The 18212-nt window shown below is 47.6% G+C and overlaps 1 protein-coding gene across 2 annotated transcripts in view; it reads right to left on the bottom strand.

The window, feature by feature from the left end:
• Nucleotides 1-18212, bottom strand: part of GALNT10 (polypeptide N-acetylgalactosaminyltransferase 10) — a 229792-nt gene that overhangs the window by 30113 nt on the left and 181467 nt on the right. For both annotated transcript variants that reach the window (XM_027970438.2, XM_042250663.1), the window contains exons 5-7: nt 15901-16086; nt 11060-11243; nt 6251-6368 (exon numbers count right to left, since the gene is read on the bottom strand). In XM_027970438.2, coding sequence (XP_027826239.1) covers nt 6251-6368; nt 11060-11243; nt 15901-16086 — 488 coding nt within the window. The remainder of the gene's footprint in view (nt 1-6250; nt 6369-11059; nt 11244-15900; nt 16087-18212) is intronic.

The following is an 18212-nucleotide window of genomic DNA, read 5'->3' as shown; positions in this document are numbered from 1 at the left end:
ATGGAACAATAGACTGGTTCCAAATAGGAAAAGGAGTACATCAAGGCTGTATATTGTTACCCTGCTTATTTAACTTATATGCAGAGTACATCATGAGAAACGCTGGACTGGAAGAAACACAAGCTGGAATCAAGATTGCCGGGAGAAATATCAATAACCTCAGATATGCAGAGGGCACCACGCGTATGGCAGAAAGTGAAGAGGAACTAAAAGCCTCTTGATGAAAGTGAAAGAGGAGAGTGAAAAAGTTGGCTTAAAGCTCAACATTCAGAAAACGAAGATCATGGCATCTGGTCCCATCATTTCATGGGAAATAGATGGGGAAACAGTGGAAACAGTGTCAGACTTTTTTTTTAGGCTCCAAAATCACTGCAGATGGTGACTGCAGCCATGAGATTAAAAGATGCTTACTCCTTGGAAGGAAAGTTATGACCAACCTAGATAGCATATTGAAAAGCAGAGATATTACCTTGCCAACAAAGGTCTGTGTAGTCAAGGCTATGGTTTTTCCAGTGGTCATGTATGGATGTGAGAGTTGGACTGTGAAGAAAGCTGGGTGCCAAAGAATTGATGTTTTTGAACTGTGGTTTTGGAGAAGACTCTTGAGAGCCCCTTGGACTGCAAGGAGATCCAACCAGTCCATCCTAAAGGAGATCAGTCCTGGGTGTTCATTGGAAGGACTGATGTTGAAGTTGAAACTCCAATACTTTGGCTACCTCATGGCAAGAGCTGACTCATTTGAAAATACCTTGATGCTGGGAGGGATTGGAGGCAGGAGGAGAAGGGGACGACAGAGGATGAGATGGTTGGATGGCATCACGGACTCGATGGACATGAGTTTGAGTGAACTCATGCCAGAACTCAGGGAGGCCTGGCATGCTCTGATTCATGTGGTCGCAAAGAGCTGGACGCAACTGAACTGAACTTTTTTTATGTAATATTTCACTGCTGGGATGTGCTCTAACTTACATATCCCTTAAGGACTCACACTAAAGGTCATGTTCAGTCTTCCCCTCTGGTAAGTAACACTTCAACAGATAGCTCCTGCCTCGATCTTTGCTCTGTCTCTCTTGGCTAAACTCCTGAGGGTGGAATTTTGGGTCAATGAATGTGCTTGCTTTGAAATGTAACAGATTTTGCCAAATTGCTAAGAAAAGATATGCCCGCTTTCATTGCCCCAAAGCCAATGTCTTTCTCATACCAGCTCAGCCACGTGGTCCTGTGAACACTTCTCTTCTCCAGGAGCTCAGAGTTGAAGACATCCTAACCTCAGCCTCCTGAGAATGCTGTGCAGTCCCCTTCTGGCTCATCCTACCACCATCACCTCTAATCCAAACCACACTCGTGCTTGTGTAAGGCCAAGGGCTTTCTCTGCAGCATCTTATTTGAGCCTATCTTGGGTAGGAAGGAAAACTCTATCAGTATCATGTGGGATGGGAGAGCCAGAGAGGTCAAGTGACTGGCCCTGTCTCCAGGTGGACAGGTGGCAGAGATGAGAAGCCAGTGCCCTGCTTTCTCACCGAGTACCTTTCTCATCACACTACCAGTACCCAAAGATGGAGATGTCAGCCTGGGAAGGGCAGGATGAAGAAAGTATTTCAGATAGGAATTGATGCCACTAACAGGTATTTAAAACACCTATGATGGGCCAGGAACTAGGGTACAGAGATGAACAAGACTCCTTCCCTGCCTCCAGGGAGCTCAGAGTGTAGTTGGGGAGACACGTCAATCTTTGGGTCATGTCAGTGGGAGGAATTCAGAGACATGCTGGGAGCAACACTGGGGTGGCCCTTAATCATCACAGGGAGCTCAGGTAAGGCTAAGAGGAGGCATAAGATAGGCTGAGCCCAGAAGGATGAGTGTGGGTTGGCCAGACTAAGGAAAGGCGTTTTAGGAAGAATGAACAGTGCATGCCCCTAAAGATGGCAAAGCATGAGAGCCTGGGGCTTGTGAGCATCCCATATGGCTGGGTAAGGTGGACCTCTGTGGTTTGCCCTGTCCCACCTCTATTCTGCACACAGTGCCTAGACTTTTCTTTGGGGAACCAGCTCATCCGACCTTCCTGATTCTGGGATGGGCATGTGACCAATTAGATTGAGACAGCGGCTGACCAATCAGAATACTGCCCAGGGATGAGCAAGGAACCAGAAGGTCAATGAGACCTGACTTGGGGACTTACTATAGGAATGATGGGAAACAGAAACTCTTCCCACTGGGCTGCTGGGTATTTCCACAAGAGAAAGCTTGCCCGAGAGGGAAGCCAACTCAGATAAAAGCAGAGCTGAGGAACTAAGGGAGATGGAGCCTAGATGAGATGGGTTAGTCTCTGGATCCATCTGGACCTGGAGGATCTACCCTGGAATTTCAGTTGTGTGGGCCAATCAATTCTGACCTTTTTCTGCTTAAGCCAGATTGACCAGGATATTGGTTATCTGTTACTAAGAGTCCAGACTAATGCACTGGGGAGGAGGATGGAAAGAAAGCAAGGAATGGTCAGCCGCTCGTGGAGGTGGCTGCAGGCCAGGCTACAGGGTTAAAGAATTATCTGACCATCAGAACTGGGAAGAGTATAACTGCCAGGCAGAAGAACTCTCATAATGACTGTGCCTTTTAGAAACAAAAGGTGTTGACTAAGAGAGAAAAGAAGAAGGAAAGAGTCAGTGACTCTTCCAGAAATTTCAGAACCTTCAGAACATCTTTTCTAGGGTTTTCCCATCAGGATAGATGGCCTGGTCTGAAATTGGAGCCAAATTATTAATCCATCAGCCCTGATAGCATGTATCAATTTATCTTAATTTCTGAAAATACACTCATGCCTTTCAGACCAGTCTCTCTTCTCTGTCACCAAGAAGAAAAGGGGGCCAGCAGAGATTAATCAGAGGCCATTTGGCCCTTCGTAAATGCCCTGCTCTGGCTGAAACTGAACAGCCAGCATTTCAGGCAGACCACTGGGCCCCCATGTGCCCTCAGTGTTGTGGGCAAGCCTGCCCGGGAGGCAGCATGCTGGCAGAGAGGCTGCTGCCAGCTCCACAGCCTGAGAGAGAAAGCCGAGGGAGAAGGGTCCCTCCCAGACCTGGGGGACTCCTCATCACACAGTCTCATTTCCTCTCCGGAGTGGATCAACTGGAAACAGGAGCCAGCCTCCCTCCCCTTCCTGGATGAGAGACTTCATCACCCATTACTGAGTCTTTTGTAAATAAACCGTGGGGGGAGAATGCCATTTGTTCTGCCATAATTCCCTGAGGAGCCTCATCAGATGGGTCTTTGAAAGGCACAGAATGAGATCACTTTGGGTTCAGAAATTCCTTTGTGCTCCTTTCTCTACCATCACCACTCTCCACAGACTTTCCGAAGGGGGTCAGGCAATCCTTTTGGTTCTTGGGATACAACAAACAAAGATTATTACAGTGTTGAAGTTCATATTCTGAGAACTCAGAACTCTGATGTGTCCATTTATGGGAACAAACTTCATAAGTTAGGTTTGTTTAACTGGTAAACTGAGGAACTGTGAAGTTAAAACTCTTCTGATGCCTTATGTGTGATTCTACTGTACCTGTAAGGATGTGGCATTTGGAAAACCAAATTGCATCGGCTAGAGACGCTTCAGTCATGTCCGACTCTGTGCGACCCCATAGACGGCAGCCCACCAGGCTCCCAGCGACGGACCGGACGCGACTGAAGCGACTTAGCAGCAGCAGCAGCAGAGATACTATAAATGACATATATGCTGTCACCTACCAAACCTGTACCCACGGCAGACATCACTAATCAATCACCACTTCTTTTCTGAATGTAGCCTCACAATATATATTCACACAGTAAGGGGCAGCCTCTACTGATGGATCAGAGTTGGTTTGGAGAGCAAAACTATTTCTGACTTAGGCTGTTTACTAATTCAATTCACTGAGAGGCTGTAGAGTCGCCTAATAAATTAACCCCAAGAGGGGGTTAACTGCCCCCAGGAGGAGGCAAAAACTGAGAAGGAAGTAAGAGATTGCAGAGAAACCTCCCAGGCTAATTTTCCTCTCAAGTGCTCTCATGTCCCTGCAGAGGCCTGTACAACACAGCAGGTCAGAGCGTGGACCCTGCAGTCAGGCAGGCCTGGGTTCATGTCCTGGTTCTGTTAGTTCTAACTGTGTGGGACCTTGGTCTGTACTCTACTTGCCTCCCTGTGAAATGGGTATAATAATGATACCACCTTCCTACGGCTGTTGTAAGGATTAAATAAGAAAACACGTGTGAAGGGCTCTGCACAGGGTCCTGCCAGCTCTGATCCAGGCTGCACCTGAGTTGCTGCACACCAGAGTGGATGGATGCTTTTTGACAGCTGGCATCACTCTGACTGGCTGGTGCCATCATGATTGCTAAATATTTTTAATGTTACCCCTGGATTTTAGTATTAGTTTTATTTAAAGTGCTGGTTCCCTTATGGGAAATAACTTCAGAAATCTGAAGGTAAAATGGAAAAAGACTGTTTTTCAAACCAAAATAATGTTTCAGGAGAACTCCAGGTTCTTTTCTTGCTCAGTTCAGTTCAGTGGCTCAGTCGTGTCTGACTCTTTGCGACCCCATGGACTGCAGCACGCCAGGCTTTCCTGTCCATCACCGACTCCCGCAGCTTACTCAAACTCATGTCCATTGAGTCGGTGATGCCATCCAACCATCTCATCCTCTCTCATCCCCTTTTCTTCCTGCCTTCAATCTTTCCCAGCATCAGAGTCTTTTCCAGTGAGTCAGTTCTTCGCATCAGGTGGCCGAAGAATTAATGTCTCCCAGTTCTGAACTGAGTGGCAGTGACAATGACAATAATGAAAATAATTTTTCATTATTTATTATTTCATTATTTTAGGATATTTATTGAGAAGCACCTAACAAGAATGGTCTTATTTAATCCTCTCAACAACCCTGTGCAGAATAGAGGATCACTATACCCATTTTATGGAAGTAGAAACTGAGGTTCAGATGGATAAAGTCTCTTTGTCCAAGATCACACAGTTGGTACAAAGCAGCAGAGCTACAATCTGACCCGGGCCATCTAACCCCAGCACCAAAGCCTTAATTGTTGTGTGTGTGACAATGGTCCTTTGCCTAGGAAGTAGATGCTAGACTCGGTGGACATCAGGGTTGTGCATTCATAGGACTCAGCCCAGTAATGCTGCTGGCCATTCCTCATGGGCTGGGGATATATGTTACCAAAGGTTCCAGGGGTGTTAGAACCAGGCCCTAGCCGACCACAGGGGCACCAGACAAGATAGTCTTCCCTACAGATGGACAAAGCCTTCATTCTTCACTTCTGATCAATACAAAAATCCAACAAAAAGGGGCAGAAGTTGGCCTCAGAAGTTTGGGTACTTAACTAGTAAGCATTGTCTGCTTTACTACCAATATCAGAGATTCTACAGCCCATGGATTGGTCTAATAGGTTATAGAAAACATTTATTCTCCAACTCTTTAATAATTTCTGCTGCTGCTGCTGCTGCTAAGTCGTTTCTGTCGTGTCTGACTCTGTGCGACCCCACAGACAGCAGCCCACCAGGCTCTCCAGTCCCTGGGATTCTCCAGGCAGGAACAATGGAGTGGGTTGCCATTTCCTTCTCCAATGCATGAAACGTGAAAGTGAAGTCCCTTAATAATTTCTATCAGTTATTAATTGGTGGCTGTGTCCCCAGGTTGGGTGCTAACCATTTTCTAGATATCTCACTTGATCTTCACAAAAGTTCTGTAAGGAAGGTAGTCTTATTATTCTCTTAGATGAGGAAAGGAAGCTCAGGTAATCTAACTTGCCGAAAGTTACGCTGCTACTGAGTAGTGATGTTGGGATTGGAGCCCAGGCTTTTCTGACGCCACAGCTCGAGCTCCTAGCCCCTGGTTTCTGGATAGCAAACTCCAGCAGGGAGAGGCACAAAGGGAAAACTTGAGACAGGCGGCCAGAAAGCACTAAGCACAAGCTGGCCTCCGTGAGGCCGGGGGATCGTTCTCAGAGCAGAGCTTCCCACTAGCCTATGTGTCCTGCTCGACTGTCTCACACTCTCTTTCCCTCTGCTGGTGTGCTGGGCATCTCAATGGGAGACACACCATCTCTTCCATGAAGTGAGGCCTGTCCTATTCCAACACTATCATCTAAGAAGGGATGATGCAAACATTGAGCAGATGGGCTGCAGAACCTGAGGCCTCCATAGTCTCCCCAGGCTCAGACACTGCTAGGCAGGCAACCTGCCAGGACCGGGGGTTTTTCCAGGGGCTGGCTTACCTTGAAGGAGATCTCGTACTGCTCCCCTCCCCAGATCTCCAAGCCTGGGTCATACCCGCCTAGCTCCCAGAACCACTTCCGATCCACGGCGAACAGTCCACCGGCCATCACGGGAGACCTGCGGGAAGAAGGTGGTGTGAAGAGTGGATGTCCTGGCGGTGCGTATCCCGCTCTTGGATGCTGCTGTTTCCCCAGGGATGCCGTTTCTCACTGCTCCATCAACATAGCCCTCGTGTCCAGCAGGGAATCCAAAGCCCTTCTGAGTGCAGCCCCTGGCTTTCTTCCTTCTTCATAAATGCTATGTTTTAACCAGTGGACCCCAGATTCCTTCACATGGTTAACCCCTAAGAATACTTGTGGAATGGAATCATAGAGCTTTCCCTCTGTGGGCCTTGTAGCTCCATCATATTTCTATATATCTCCATGTCTCTCTCTATCTCCAGTTCTCCCACTGGTTAAATGGTCTGGATCAGGTCTTTCTAAGCCTGTCTAGGCTATAGAATGCCTTAGAGAGATGAAAACACAGCTTCCTGGGGCTGACCCCAGACCTATACAACAATTTCTGGGGGATGGAGCTTAGGTTCTGTGTTTTTGGATGAGGTGATTTGATGATTCTTACTTTCCAAGCCCAGCATAGGCATGCTTTTCTGCTGAGAGTTTACAAAAGAAGCCACAGTCCTTGTTCTTACAGTTAAACTGGGATAAGATTCCTCTACTCATTCATTCACTCATTAGTTTATTCATCGAGTGCCAGCTGAGGAGCAGATGCTGGAAGAATCTGGAGGTAAATCAGGGTCAGGTTGAATCTGCAGAGGATGTCAGTGTAGCAGGGTGGTCACCTCAGGATGGGAGGGTGCAGAAGCCAGGCTGGGTGTAACGAGGGCCTCCGGGAGGTGCAACCAGCACTACAGGAAAGGAGGGCGCCTCTGCCTACATATTTTGGGGGTGAGGAGAGAGGCTAGAGCAACAGTCAAGGAAAAGTGCTCAGAGGGGTGGCATTTGAAGTGGGTATGGACAAAGTGGAGCTGGGGGAGAGAAAGGAGGAAAAACCATGAATCCAGGAACTGAGATGGTCAGTCATGGGGTGTGGCCTCCCCCAGTTCCCCTGGGACGGGCCACCAGCATTTACTGCATGAAAACCCCTCTGAGTGGTTGTGCTCATGTCTGGCTCCAACTTCAAACCCTCAAAAGAAAAAAAAGAAAAAAAAGAAAACTGGGTTTCCCAGGTGGCACCGTGGTAAAGAATCTGCCTGCCAATATAGGAGACATGGGTTCAATCCCTGGGTCAAGAAGATCCCCTGGAGAAGGAAATGGCAACCACTCCAGTATTCTTGTCTGGGAAATCCCATGGATGGAGGAGCCTGGCAGGCTACAGTCCATCGGCTCACAAAGAGTCAGACATGACTGAGCGACCTGGCATGCATGCACATAAAGAAAAACCATTCCAAGAGCAGCCTCCACAACCCTCCTGGCCTTGGGAACCACACGCTCAGGGAAGTGGACTGATTAGGAAAGCACTGAAGTGCCCCACCCGCCTCACCAGGCTTCCTGCAGCGGACAGGCCTGGACAGCACAGGAGGGGACCCTCAGGAGGGATTCCCCAGATCCTTCTAGGGCTCGGATCTGCCCACTGCTGCACTGAACTAATTTATTACTAAAATGAATTTATACCTCACGTTGACCTCATGAGGCCCTGTTATCATTACCCCATTTTATGCACACAGAAACCAGAGTACTGACAGGTGACGTGCTCAAGGCTCCACAGCTACCAAGCAGCACCTCTGGGATCTGAGCTTCCAATCTGTGCTGCAGCCACAACCCATGTGGCTACAATACACTGCTTCCTCTCGGGAAAGAATAATCCAGAAGTAGGCGATGAGTGAATAGGACTTGGGATCAGAAACAAGGAAACACTCACTCCAACTTCAGCTCTCCCTAACCTGTGGCGGGACCTGGGACAGAGAGTGTAACCCCACAACCCTGTGCTGCCCAGTATGGGGGCCACACATGGCTACTGACACTTGAAGTGTGGCCAGTCTGAACTGGGAGGCGCTGGCAGTGTGAGATACACACTGGAGTTCCCGGATTTAATATGAAGAAAAAGAACAGAAAAGATCTCATTAATAATTTCAAAGTGTTGGTCACAAGTTAAAATGAGAACATTTTAAACATACTGGGCTAAATAAAATGGAGTAGTAAAATGAATTTTATCTGCTTCTCCTTACTTTTTAAATGTGGCTTTGAGGACACTGAGAAGCACATATGTTGAGTTGCACTTTATCTCTCCAGGGCAGCACTGACTTAACCTCTCTGAGCCCATTTCCCCATCTACACAAGGACATACAGCTACTCTCCCTAGCTCACACTGCTGCTATAGTTTTGAAAGTATTCAGTCCTGTAGGAAAGTAAGGTGTTATTAGTGTCAGCTTTCTTCTGTCTTATGAAGGTTGTGGGGTTTGGGTTTTTCTGGCTGGAGCCGTAATGCCTGGAGGGGCAGAGAGTGGTTTTGACTCAGTCCTGGAGGGGCAGAGAGTGGTTTTGACTCAGTGCTTCATGGGAAATCAAACCTAAGACTGCACAAAAATATCATTTTGGGTGGATGCCAGCAGCAGGGGCCGTGGAAAAGGCAGGATATTAGCTGTGAGGCATTTTGGATACTCAAGGGCTTCACCTCCAGAGGGAGGCCTCTTCTCCAGCCTGGTCTGTTTCAACAATATTCTCCAGCCTGGCCGTATTCAACAGTAATAATTACAACAGTCCTGAGCGTCCAGTGGGTGCCACTCACCTCATCAACACTATCTCCAGCTCTCACAAAGCCCTATTACTAGCCCTCTTTTCACAAGGAGAAATTTGAGATTCAGAAATGCTCTATACTCTGCTCAAGGGCGCGTAGTTTGTAAGTGGATGAGCTGCCACCGAAGCCAGTGTCTTTCAAATATCATAACATGGCACTGTGCCTGTGGCGTGCCCACCTGCTGGGCACTGTAGGGAGGAGTGCAGAAAATGACCAGGATGTCTTTGTGGCCTACAGAAGAGAGACTTACGGAAGGAACCGGAGGGTACAAAGGATGGAGTGTCCCTTGGGAAGCATCTGGGCCAGTGGTGCTCAACTCTGTCCACGTGTCAGCATCACCCAGTAGCGGATGGCTGGATCCCCACCCAGAGACTCTGGTGTTACTGGACTTGGGACAGCCCGGGTGGTTGTGGTTCTTCTTCTTCTTCCTCTTTCTGGTCTTCTTCCTCCTCACACTTCTTTCTCCTCCTTTTTATAATTTGGATTTTTTAAAGATTTACTTATTTTATTTTTGTCTTCAATGTTTCCCAGCATCCAGGAGTTCTCTAGAGCAGCCTCTGGGAGCTGGAAAGGGCATGGGAATGGGTCCCTTCCTGGAGCATCTCAAGGAAACACGGCACAGCCGATGCTGTGATTTAGTCCAGGAGGACCCTTTCAGACTTCTGACCACCAGAACTTGAAGAGAATGAATCTGTGCTGTTTTGATGAACCAGTAAGCTGTGGTTAAGTTATTACTGCAGTGATAATTAGGAAACTGATCAGGAAACTAACCCAGCAGGCAAGGCTGGACTTGGGCTTCATGCCCAGGCACCTTCCCACACCTCTGGCAGGAGAGCTGGAGGGGTTCATGTGACAGCTGGGATGGTGAGCTGACTGACTCCCTCAGTCAGAAAGACCCTTCTGGAGCTCGGGGGACCAGAGAGGGACTGGGCTCTGTTTCAGGCTTAGCCACTAGCACACGGTGTGCCCAGGGAAGCCCCTCCCTGCCCTGGGGCCCGAGTCTCCTCTTCTGCAAGGGCTTGGAGCCCATGACCTGCTGGTTCCCTCCAGTGCTCACATTCCAGGATGTGATGCGTCCAGTCCCGTGCTCCCAGTCTTCCACTGGGGGACAAACTGTTACTTCCCTGATACTTCCAAGAGGCTGTAACTGATGGATGGGAAAGTTGGCTCCAGAGGCAGCCAGACCTGCACAGCATTAAGCCTTTGCCCCTTCACAGCTGTGGGACCTGGACAGCCCTGGTGTCGCCATGTGGAAAACACGGATGATACTTTTTACTACACATGGCTGTTGGGGTTAAAAGGATCAGTGTGTAGTGTGCTCAGCACTGCACCTGGCACTGAGAAAATGTGCGGTAAATGGTGGTGACTTGTGGTGCTGGAGAAGACTCTCGAGAGTCCCTTGGACTGCAAGAGATCAAACCAGTCAACCCTAAAGGAAATCAACTCTGAACCTTCATTGGAAGGACAGATGCTGGAGCTGAAACTCCAATATTTTGGCCACCTGATGCGAAGAGTCAATTCATTGGAATAGACTCTGATGCTGGGAAAGATTGAGGGCAGAAGGAGAAGGGGGTGACAGAAGATAAGATGGTTGGATGGCATCACCGACTCAATAGATATGAGTCTGAACAAACTCCGGGAGATGGTGAATGACAGGGAAGCCTGGTATGCTGCAGTCCACGGGGTCGCAGAGAGTCAGACACAGCTTAGCGACTGAACACCACCAACACGGTGGTGACGATGACAATGACAGCGGGGATGATGACGACCACAGCTGGGCGCTAGGCCTGCCACCCCCGCTGCCAGTCTTGGGGTAGGCAAAGAAGTGACCAGCTTGGTGGTCCATGAGCCAAAGCTCTGTGACAAGCTGGGAGAGATTGTGCTTCTGGCTGGGGAGGTCTGCGTCACCTCCCTACACTGGACTTTTGGGGGAGGTGGCGATCCTGAGTTCTGCATGCATTAGGAGGGGTCCCTGGGGTCAGCCACTGGGACTGGCCTGGGTAACTCATACTTACTCAAATGGGTCGCTGGGGTCAGCTTTCTGCAGTTCTGGAGGGATGGGGATCCGCTTATAGTACATCTCCCAGTCAAAGGCGCCCCGCATGGCATCCCCCGCCTGCGTCTCGTACCGGAAGTCATCGTGGTCAATCACATCGATCATTGGGCACACGATGGTCTTGCGGTTCCGAGCAATGCGGTCTGAAGAAGCCAAGAGATGCCTGTTAGGGAGGCCAGATGGGAAAGCAGCTACGTGCATGATCCTGCTCTGCAACTTGTTCACATTTCTAACATGTTTCCTGGGTGATTTCTCTGAATACTTGAGTTTGAGACTCCACGAGGAAGAAAGAGTGCAAACTTTAGGTAAGATGGATCAGGGCTCCCAGCCCACCCTGCCATCCATGATGGGTTCTTGGGTCAGCAACATAAATAACATTCCGAGCCTCAGTGTGCTCCTCTGTGAAATGGGGAGAAGAGGCTCTGGTCACAGGAGTACTGGATACAGTAACGTTTGAAGATATTTAGCACAGGTGCCCATAATGCTCAGCACTGTTACGGAAAGAGATTAATTTCTTTCTGGGAAGGACCCTGTTCTGGCCCTGCCAGGCTCCCCATTCTGATTCCTAACTTGACTTGTGGCCCAGCATCCAGGCACCCCAGCACTTACCCCTCCTGGCAGACTGCCTGTCCCTGAAGCTCCCCAACACCTCCTGGCTGCCATCAGAGAACAAATGGTCCTTGCGAGAGAGGCCAGTTCACCTTTCCCAACAGTCAGAACTACTGATGAGTGAGAGAACTATCCCATGAGCTCCTCAGGGCAAGCAAGGCATGGTGGACCTCGGCCATGCAGGAATTCTGCCTGTAAGGTGATCCAAGGTGGCAAATGGGGGTCTTAACCTCAAAATGGCTCTAAGTCCCTTTCAAGCCAGAAAGATGCAGACTCTATAAAACTCACTGTTTGCCCTCTAGTGAGCCTTCTGCCAAGAAGCCCTGACTACAGCCAGCGACTGGGGCAGATGATCTGCTATGAGGCGCAAGTGGGCTGTGCTGGGCTGCCTTGCTGCTTAGGCCAGGGATCAAGTTCAAGGCTTGGAATGGGGAGTTTGGTAGGGTCAGGATAGACTGGCAGCTGCCTGAGGCCCAGGCTTCATTCATTGAGTTATACAGTAGACTTTTCTTCCAGGAGGAAAAGTGGAAGTTTTGTCTTTTTCTAAACAGCAATACACAATCCATAGGTGGGTCATGAAATTGTATGTGTGTGTATTTGTAATGAAGAAAAAAGAACACTGAATCACTGAATATCAGGATATATTCTAGGTGATGACGGAAAGCACAGGTTTGGAAATATTTCAGTCATATTGCATCAGTGCGTGCATTTGTGTAATGGACTGACAGATCCCCAGTGTATTTCTAACTGTGGCACACGGTCATAAAAGTGAAAAATGGTGCTTTTGACACTGTGTCCCCATGAACAGATCTGGAACCAACAGTGTCAGAAGCACGCAGGGTATGTTTAAGTGTTCTCCCCCAACCTCCCAGGGCTGGCCTGCCCCAGGTCCACTGAATCAGGATCTCTTGGGGTGGAGCTTGGATCTGCCCTGTGGAAGGCTCCCTAGGAATTTTTAAGGAAGCTGAAGAATCTTCCTGGGGAAAGATCTAGGGAAGGGCCCTTTCTCCCTAACAGGGCTTCCCTGATAGCTCAGTTGGTAAAGAATCCACCTGCAATGCAGGAGACCCCGGTTCAATTCCTGGGTCTGGAAGATCCAGTGGAGAAGGGAAAGGCTACCCACTCTAGTATTCTTGGGCTTCCCTTGTAGCTCAGCTGGTTAAGAATCTGCCTACAATGCAGGAGACCTGGGTTCAATCCCTGGGTTGGGAAGCTCCCCTGGAGAAAGGAAATGCTACCCCCTCTAGTATTCTGGCCGGCAGAATTCCATGGACTGCATAGCCCATGGGGTCACTGCATAGCCCATGGGGTCGCAAAGAGTTGGAGATGACTGAGTGACTTTCACTTCCCTTCCTAATTCTTCATGGCTGTGCGAGGGACCTCCCTTTCAGGGAGGGTGTGGGTTGAGAAAACAAGGCTCTGCTGGATGCCGGCTCATTGCGGGAGGTGTGAGGTCAAGGTGGCGGCATCAGACAGGCAGCATTCCACGGTGCAGTCCTCACCTGGAGATAGGGTGCCCAGGTTCAAATCCTGGTGTTGCCACGTGTGAACAGTATAACCTTCGGAAAGGTTATCTGGTGCCTCTGAAACCCGGTTTCCTGGCTGACAGAACAGAGGAAGACAGCACCTACCATGTGGGGTCTCTGTGAAGAACAAGCAGGATGATGGCCAAGAGGCTTAGCCTAGCAGGTGACCTCCTCTCTGCTGACATCCTCTGTGCCCAGGATTGCTGAGAGCAGCTCAGAAGCAGGAGCCTCATTCTTTCTGCCCTTCAGTTTTCCTACTTGCTCTATGTGGATAATAATGCCTGGCCTGTCTCCTTTACCATATAACTGTCACCTTCAAACGCAGCCGTGGCCTAAAAAGATAAGGGACTTGCAAAGGCATGATGCTGCTGCTGATGGTGATGACAGAAATGAAGAAAATGATGATCAAGTGTGGCTTCCTTTGGGGAAGGGAGGGCTAAATCCTTCTCAGGCTCAGAAATGCCTACTCTCCAAAGACGGCAGAGTGAACAGTGCATGTTTATGGCTTCAGACACAAAAGCCAAGGTGGGCTATATCAGCTGTTCATATTAGCAGGGACAGACTTTTACAAATACACCACTGGTTCACATTTCTATTGGAAAAAGGAAAAAAAAAAAGGAAGAATATTTCTTCCGTGTATGCCTGTAGATTATGAAAATTACCCCCATATATTTCCATAGAAACAGAGTTAAGGCTATTTAGACCACAAGCTCAGCATCATGCCTACCACTTCATTCTCTTTATGAGTCACTGAATGACCCACCAAATGGGATGTTCCTTCAAGACTATAAATTAGGGTATTTAGAATGAGTTTTTTTCTTTCTTTTTTGTTCTCTTTCAGTCATGAGAGGCCGATCTAGACCTCTGGGTTTAATGAAATAAAGAGTTTTCCAGAAAAATCTGGGTTATGTCTTAACCCAGTAGGATCCTGGACCCTTGGGGCCAGAAGCATATAATCTCATACTAAAGTTTCATGTTGATCTGTGTTAGGAAACAAATATGCTGGGTTATCCCATTAATCTGTGTAGGATTTGCTTTCTGTCCTCACTTCTGAACGGGGGTCTAACTAGCACTCCCTGAAGTGTAGTCCCTGGACTAGCAGCACTGGCATCACCCAGGGGTTGTCAGGAATGCAACTTCTCAGGCCCCACCCCGAACTCCCAAATTAACAACCCTGGAGCTGGGCCCAGCACTCTGTGTTTTACCAAATCTTGTAGGTGATTCTGATACATGCTCAAGCTTGCCCTAATCTTGAGTCCTCTTTGCTGTCTATGCTTTCTCTTATGGAGAACGTATCCCTCCATTTTTTTTTCTTTTCCTTGTCTAGGCTGTCACAGAGCACTGGGTTGAGCTCCCTGTGTCATACAGTAATCCCCACTGGCTGTCTGTGTTGCCTATGGGAGGGTGTAGGTGTCAAAGCTGCTCTCTGCATTCGTCCCGCCCTCTCCCTCGCCCACTGTGTCCACAAGTCTTGTGTATGTCTGCGTCTCTGCTGCTGCCCTGCAAATTAATTTTATTTATTTATTTGGCTGCACCTGGTTTTAGTTGTTGCATGCAGGACTTGGCACACAGGATCTTTTAATTTCAGCATATGGGATCTAGTTCCTTGACTTGGGCAGGGATCGAACCCGGGTCTCTTGCATTGGGAGTATAAAGGCCTTAGCCACTGAACCACCAGGGAAATCCCATACTCACCTATTTTTGAGGCTTTCACGTTTCTCTCTGGACTGACAGATGTTCCCCAATCTGCCTCTATCCCTGTTCCTCACCTGACCACCAGCCCCACTAGGGGATTTCCTCTTCAGCATCTACCTGTTAGCAGCAGCTCACTGCCTTCCTCAAAGCTCAGTACCTCTAGATTCAGACCTGGTTCTTCAACCAGCTATGAGGCACCTCACTGCCTGGCAGCCTGGCTTCAGGTCTCCCTCCTGCCCACAAAGTTGTATGAATGGACTCCTGGATCACGCTGCCCTCTGTCTGGACTCCTTCCCTGACAGCTGTCAGAAACTCCCCAAGGAGCAAATGAACTTAGGCAGACAGTGTGGAATCCTGAAAGAGGATATACTTTGGAGTCAGATAGATGGGGACTTTGACACTTTTTGCCCAAGGGAACTAGCGAGTCATTCATTATCTCAGAACTTCAGTCTCTTCTAATATAAAAAGGGGACACTTTTGATCTGGCGTGGTTTTGTGAGGCCTGGAGATAATGCTTACAGCTTTCTTGGCTCATAGTAGCAACGCAATGAACAACCACTGTTCTGAGTTGATTTGATGATGTCCCTTACATCATCACATCAAGATGCCTACTGCTAAGATTTAGTTCTTAGCAGTAGGCAGTCTTGGCTTGCTTTCCAGTAACACCTAAAGTAACCTGGGAGAAGCAGTCATATCACTAACACTAACGTGCTTTATGACTCTGGGAAAGTCACTTCCCCTCTCAAAGTTTCAGCTTCCTCCTCTGTAAAATGAAGGGGCAGGACTGCATGGATTCGTAAGGTCACTTTGAGCACCCCTGAATATCTGACACCCTTGTGGCACCTGGCACAGTGCTGGGTGCATCTCAGGCAGGCAAGGGAAGCCCTGTAGGTGACTCCCTGCAGAAGGTGGGGCTGGTGGCCACTGGTGCACTCCAGGTCGCCTACTTCACCTTGCAAACCTCCCTTACCGAGCAAGGGGGGGAGCCAGTTGACATTGGCTTCACAGTGTGAGTCCAAGAATGTGATGACATCCCCAGTTGCAGCTGAGGCTCCCAGCATTCGGGTCCTGATCAGTCCTTCCCGTTTCTTGGTTCGGAGAATCCTCACGCTGGGGAAAAGGGCCATGTAGTCTTCAAGTGGTTTCTTCAGGTGTTCTGCAAGACAGAGAGTAGAGATAAGATGGACAGGTGGGTAAGAACAATTGCTGAGTAATCGTTCTTGTGACCCCTTCTTTACAGTTTAGACAGATTTCTGGTACACTGTCTTACTGGGTCTCTCAGATGGGGCCAACAAGGGCAGGAAGCACCACCTGTGTACCGCAAAGGGGCGGGGGCTGAAGTTTAAAGAGGGCCAGTGCTAGTGCCAGAGTTGCAACACAGAGAGAACTTCTGTATGACAGAGTTGGCAGCTGTGATTTATGTCTGGCTTGGACCCATTCCCTCATTTTTCTGGCAACAACACTTTGATTCTTTTTTGGGGGAAACTACCTTTTCCCTCCCATTCTCAGTCCTCCAGACTTGGGTGGGTTTGGCCTCATCTCCTAGTTCCCAGGGGGAGGAGCGTGTGGCTTGGGCCTGGCCAATCAGGGTATTCCATTCCCTTGGCCACAGTGACTGGTTCAGGGATGGACATGTGACCTGAGTTGGTCCAAACAATGAATCCTGAGAATTTTTTTTTTTCAGAACTATTGAACAATGAGGCCCGTTTTTCTTACTAGAGTTACTAGGTTGGTTGGCTTTAAGTCTGGAGCTGCTCCTGACATCTTTAGCAAAATGAGGTGATGAGAGATGCTGGGAGGATCTGCTGAGACTGAAGTCAACAAGTAAAAAGACAGTGAAGAGATGAAGAGAGACATTATCCTGATAACATTTTGATTCTCCAGATTGTCCTGTGCCTGAAGCAGACAGACTCCGAGTTGTTCTTATTACATATGACAACCAATTCCTCTTTTTGCTTATTCTAATGTAGGCTGGCTTCTGGCCCATGCCTGGAAAAGCTGTTATAAATAAATCTCAAAGACATTCTCTTTCTACTCAAAATGCCAGCTTTAACATTAGTGTCTCTTGATTTTAACCAGGGTTAGGCCCCTTTATGAAAACTAGTATGCTACAAAAAACCTATAGTTTATATCACATTTAATGGTAAAATATTGAATGCTTTGCTCTTGTGATCAGGAGAAAGGCTTTCCATTTTCTTTCTACTTTAGCACTATTCTAGAATTCCTAGTCAGCGCAATTGGTAAGACAAAGAAAAGACATAAAGATTGGAAAGACTATAGATGAAATGATTGCTTACGCAGAAAATCTTCAGAAATCTACAAAAAACTAGAACAGGTAAACGTAGAAAGATTTCAGGACATAGATTAGCATTTAAAAATCAACTGTATTTCTACAGGCTAGCAAATAAGAAAGCAATTTGAAAATTCAATTAAAATGGTAAAAATACCACTTAAAATTTAACAAAGTAAGTACAAACTGTATACTCTGAAAACTACAAAACATTGTTGAAAGAAATGAACAATCAAAATAAATGGAAAGATAGTCAATGTTCATGGATCAGATGACCTAATATTGTTAAAATGGCAATACCTCCTATGTTGATCTATAAATTCAATGTGATCAAAACCCACAGCTGGCTTCTTTGTAGAAACTGACAACTGACAAGCTGATACAACAATTTATGGAAATGCAAGGGATCAAGGAATCCAGCACAGCTAAGAATCTATTGATTACTTGAACATTCACAGCAACATTGTTCACAACAGCCAAATGGCGACAATAACCCAAATTTCCATTATTTCACAGATAGGTAAACAAAGATGGAATATATCCATATAACAAGAAATGAAGTGCTGATACATGCCATAACGTGCATGAACCTAGAAATCATTATATTAAGTAAAGGAGGCCAGACACAAAAGATCACATATTACAGCATTCCACTTGTACGAAATTCCAGATTAGGTAAATCCAGACCTGGAAAGCAGATCAGTGATTACCGTGAACTGGAGTGGAGGGGAATGAGGAGTGACTACTGAATAAGTATGGGGTTTCCTTTGGGGGGATGACAAAAATATTTTGAAACTAGATAAAGGTGATGGTTGCACAACATTATGAACATGCTAAATGTCAACGAATCATGTACTTTACCATGAGTATTATATATTTTAACATGGTTAACCTTATGTCATGTGGATTTTACAGCAATTCTTTAAAAGGGGCAAAGGATATGAATAGGCACTTCTCGAAAAAAGATACAGAAATGGCCAAACACATGAAAA

Source organism: Ovis aries, chromosome 5, assembly GCF_016772045.2.
Source record: "Ovis aries strain OAR_USU_Benz2616 breed Rambouillet chromosome 5, ARS-UI_Ramb_v3.0, whole genome shotgun sequence".
NCBI lineage: Eukaryota > Metazoa > Chordata > Mammalia > Artiodactyla > Bovidae > Ovis > Ovis aries.
Note: the sequence above shows the minus strand (reverse complement) of the source record. Positions and strands in the feature narration are given on the sequence as shown.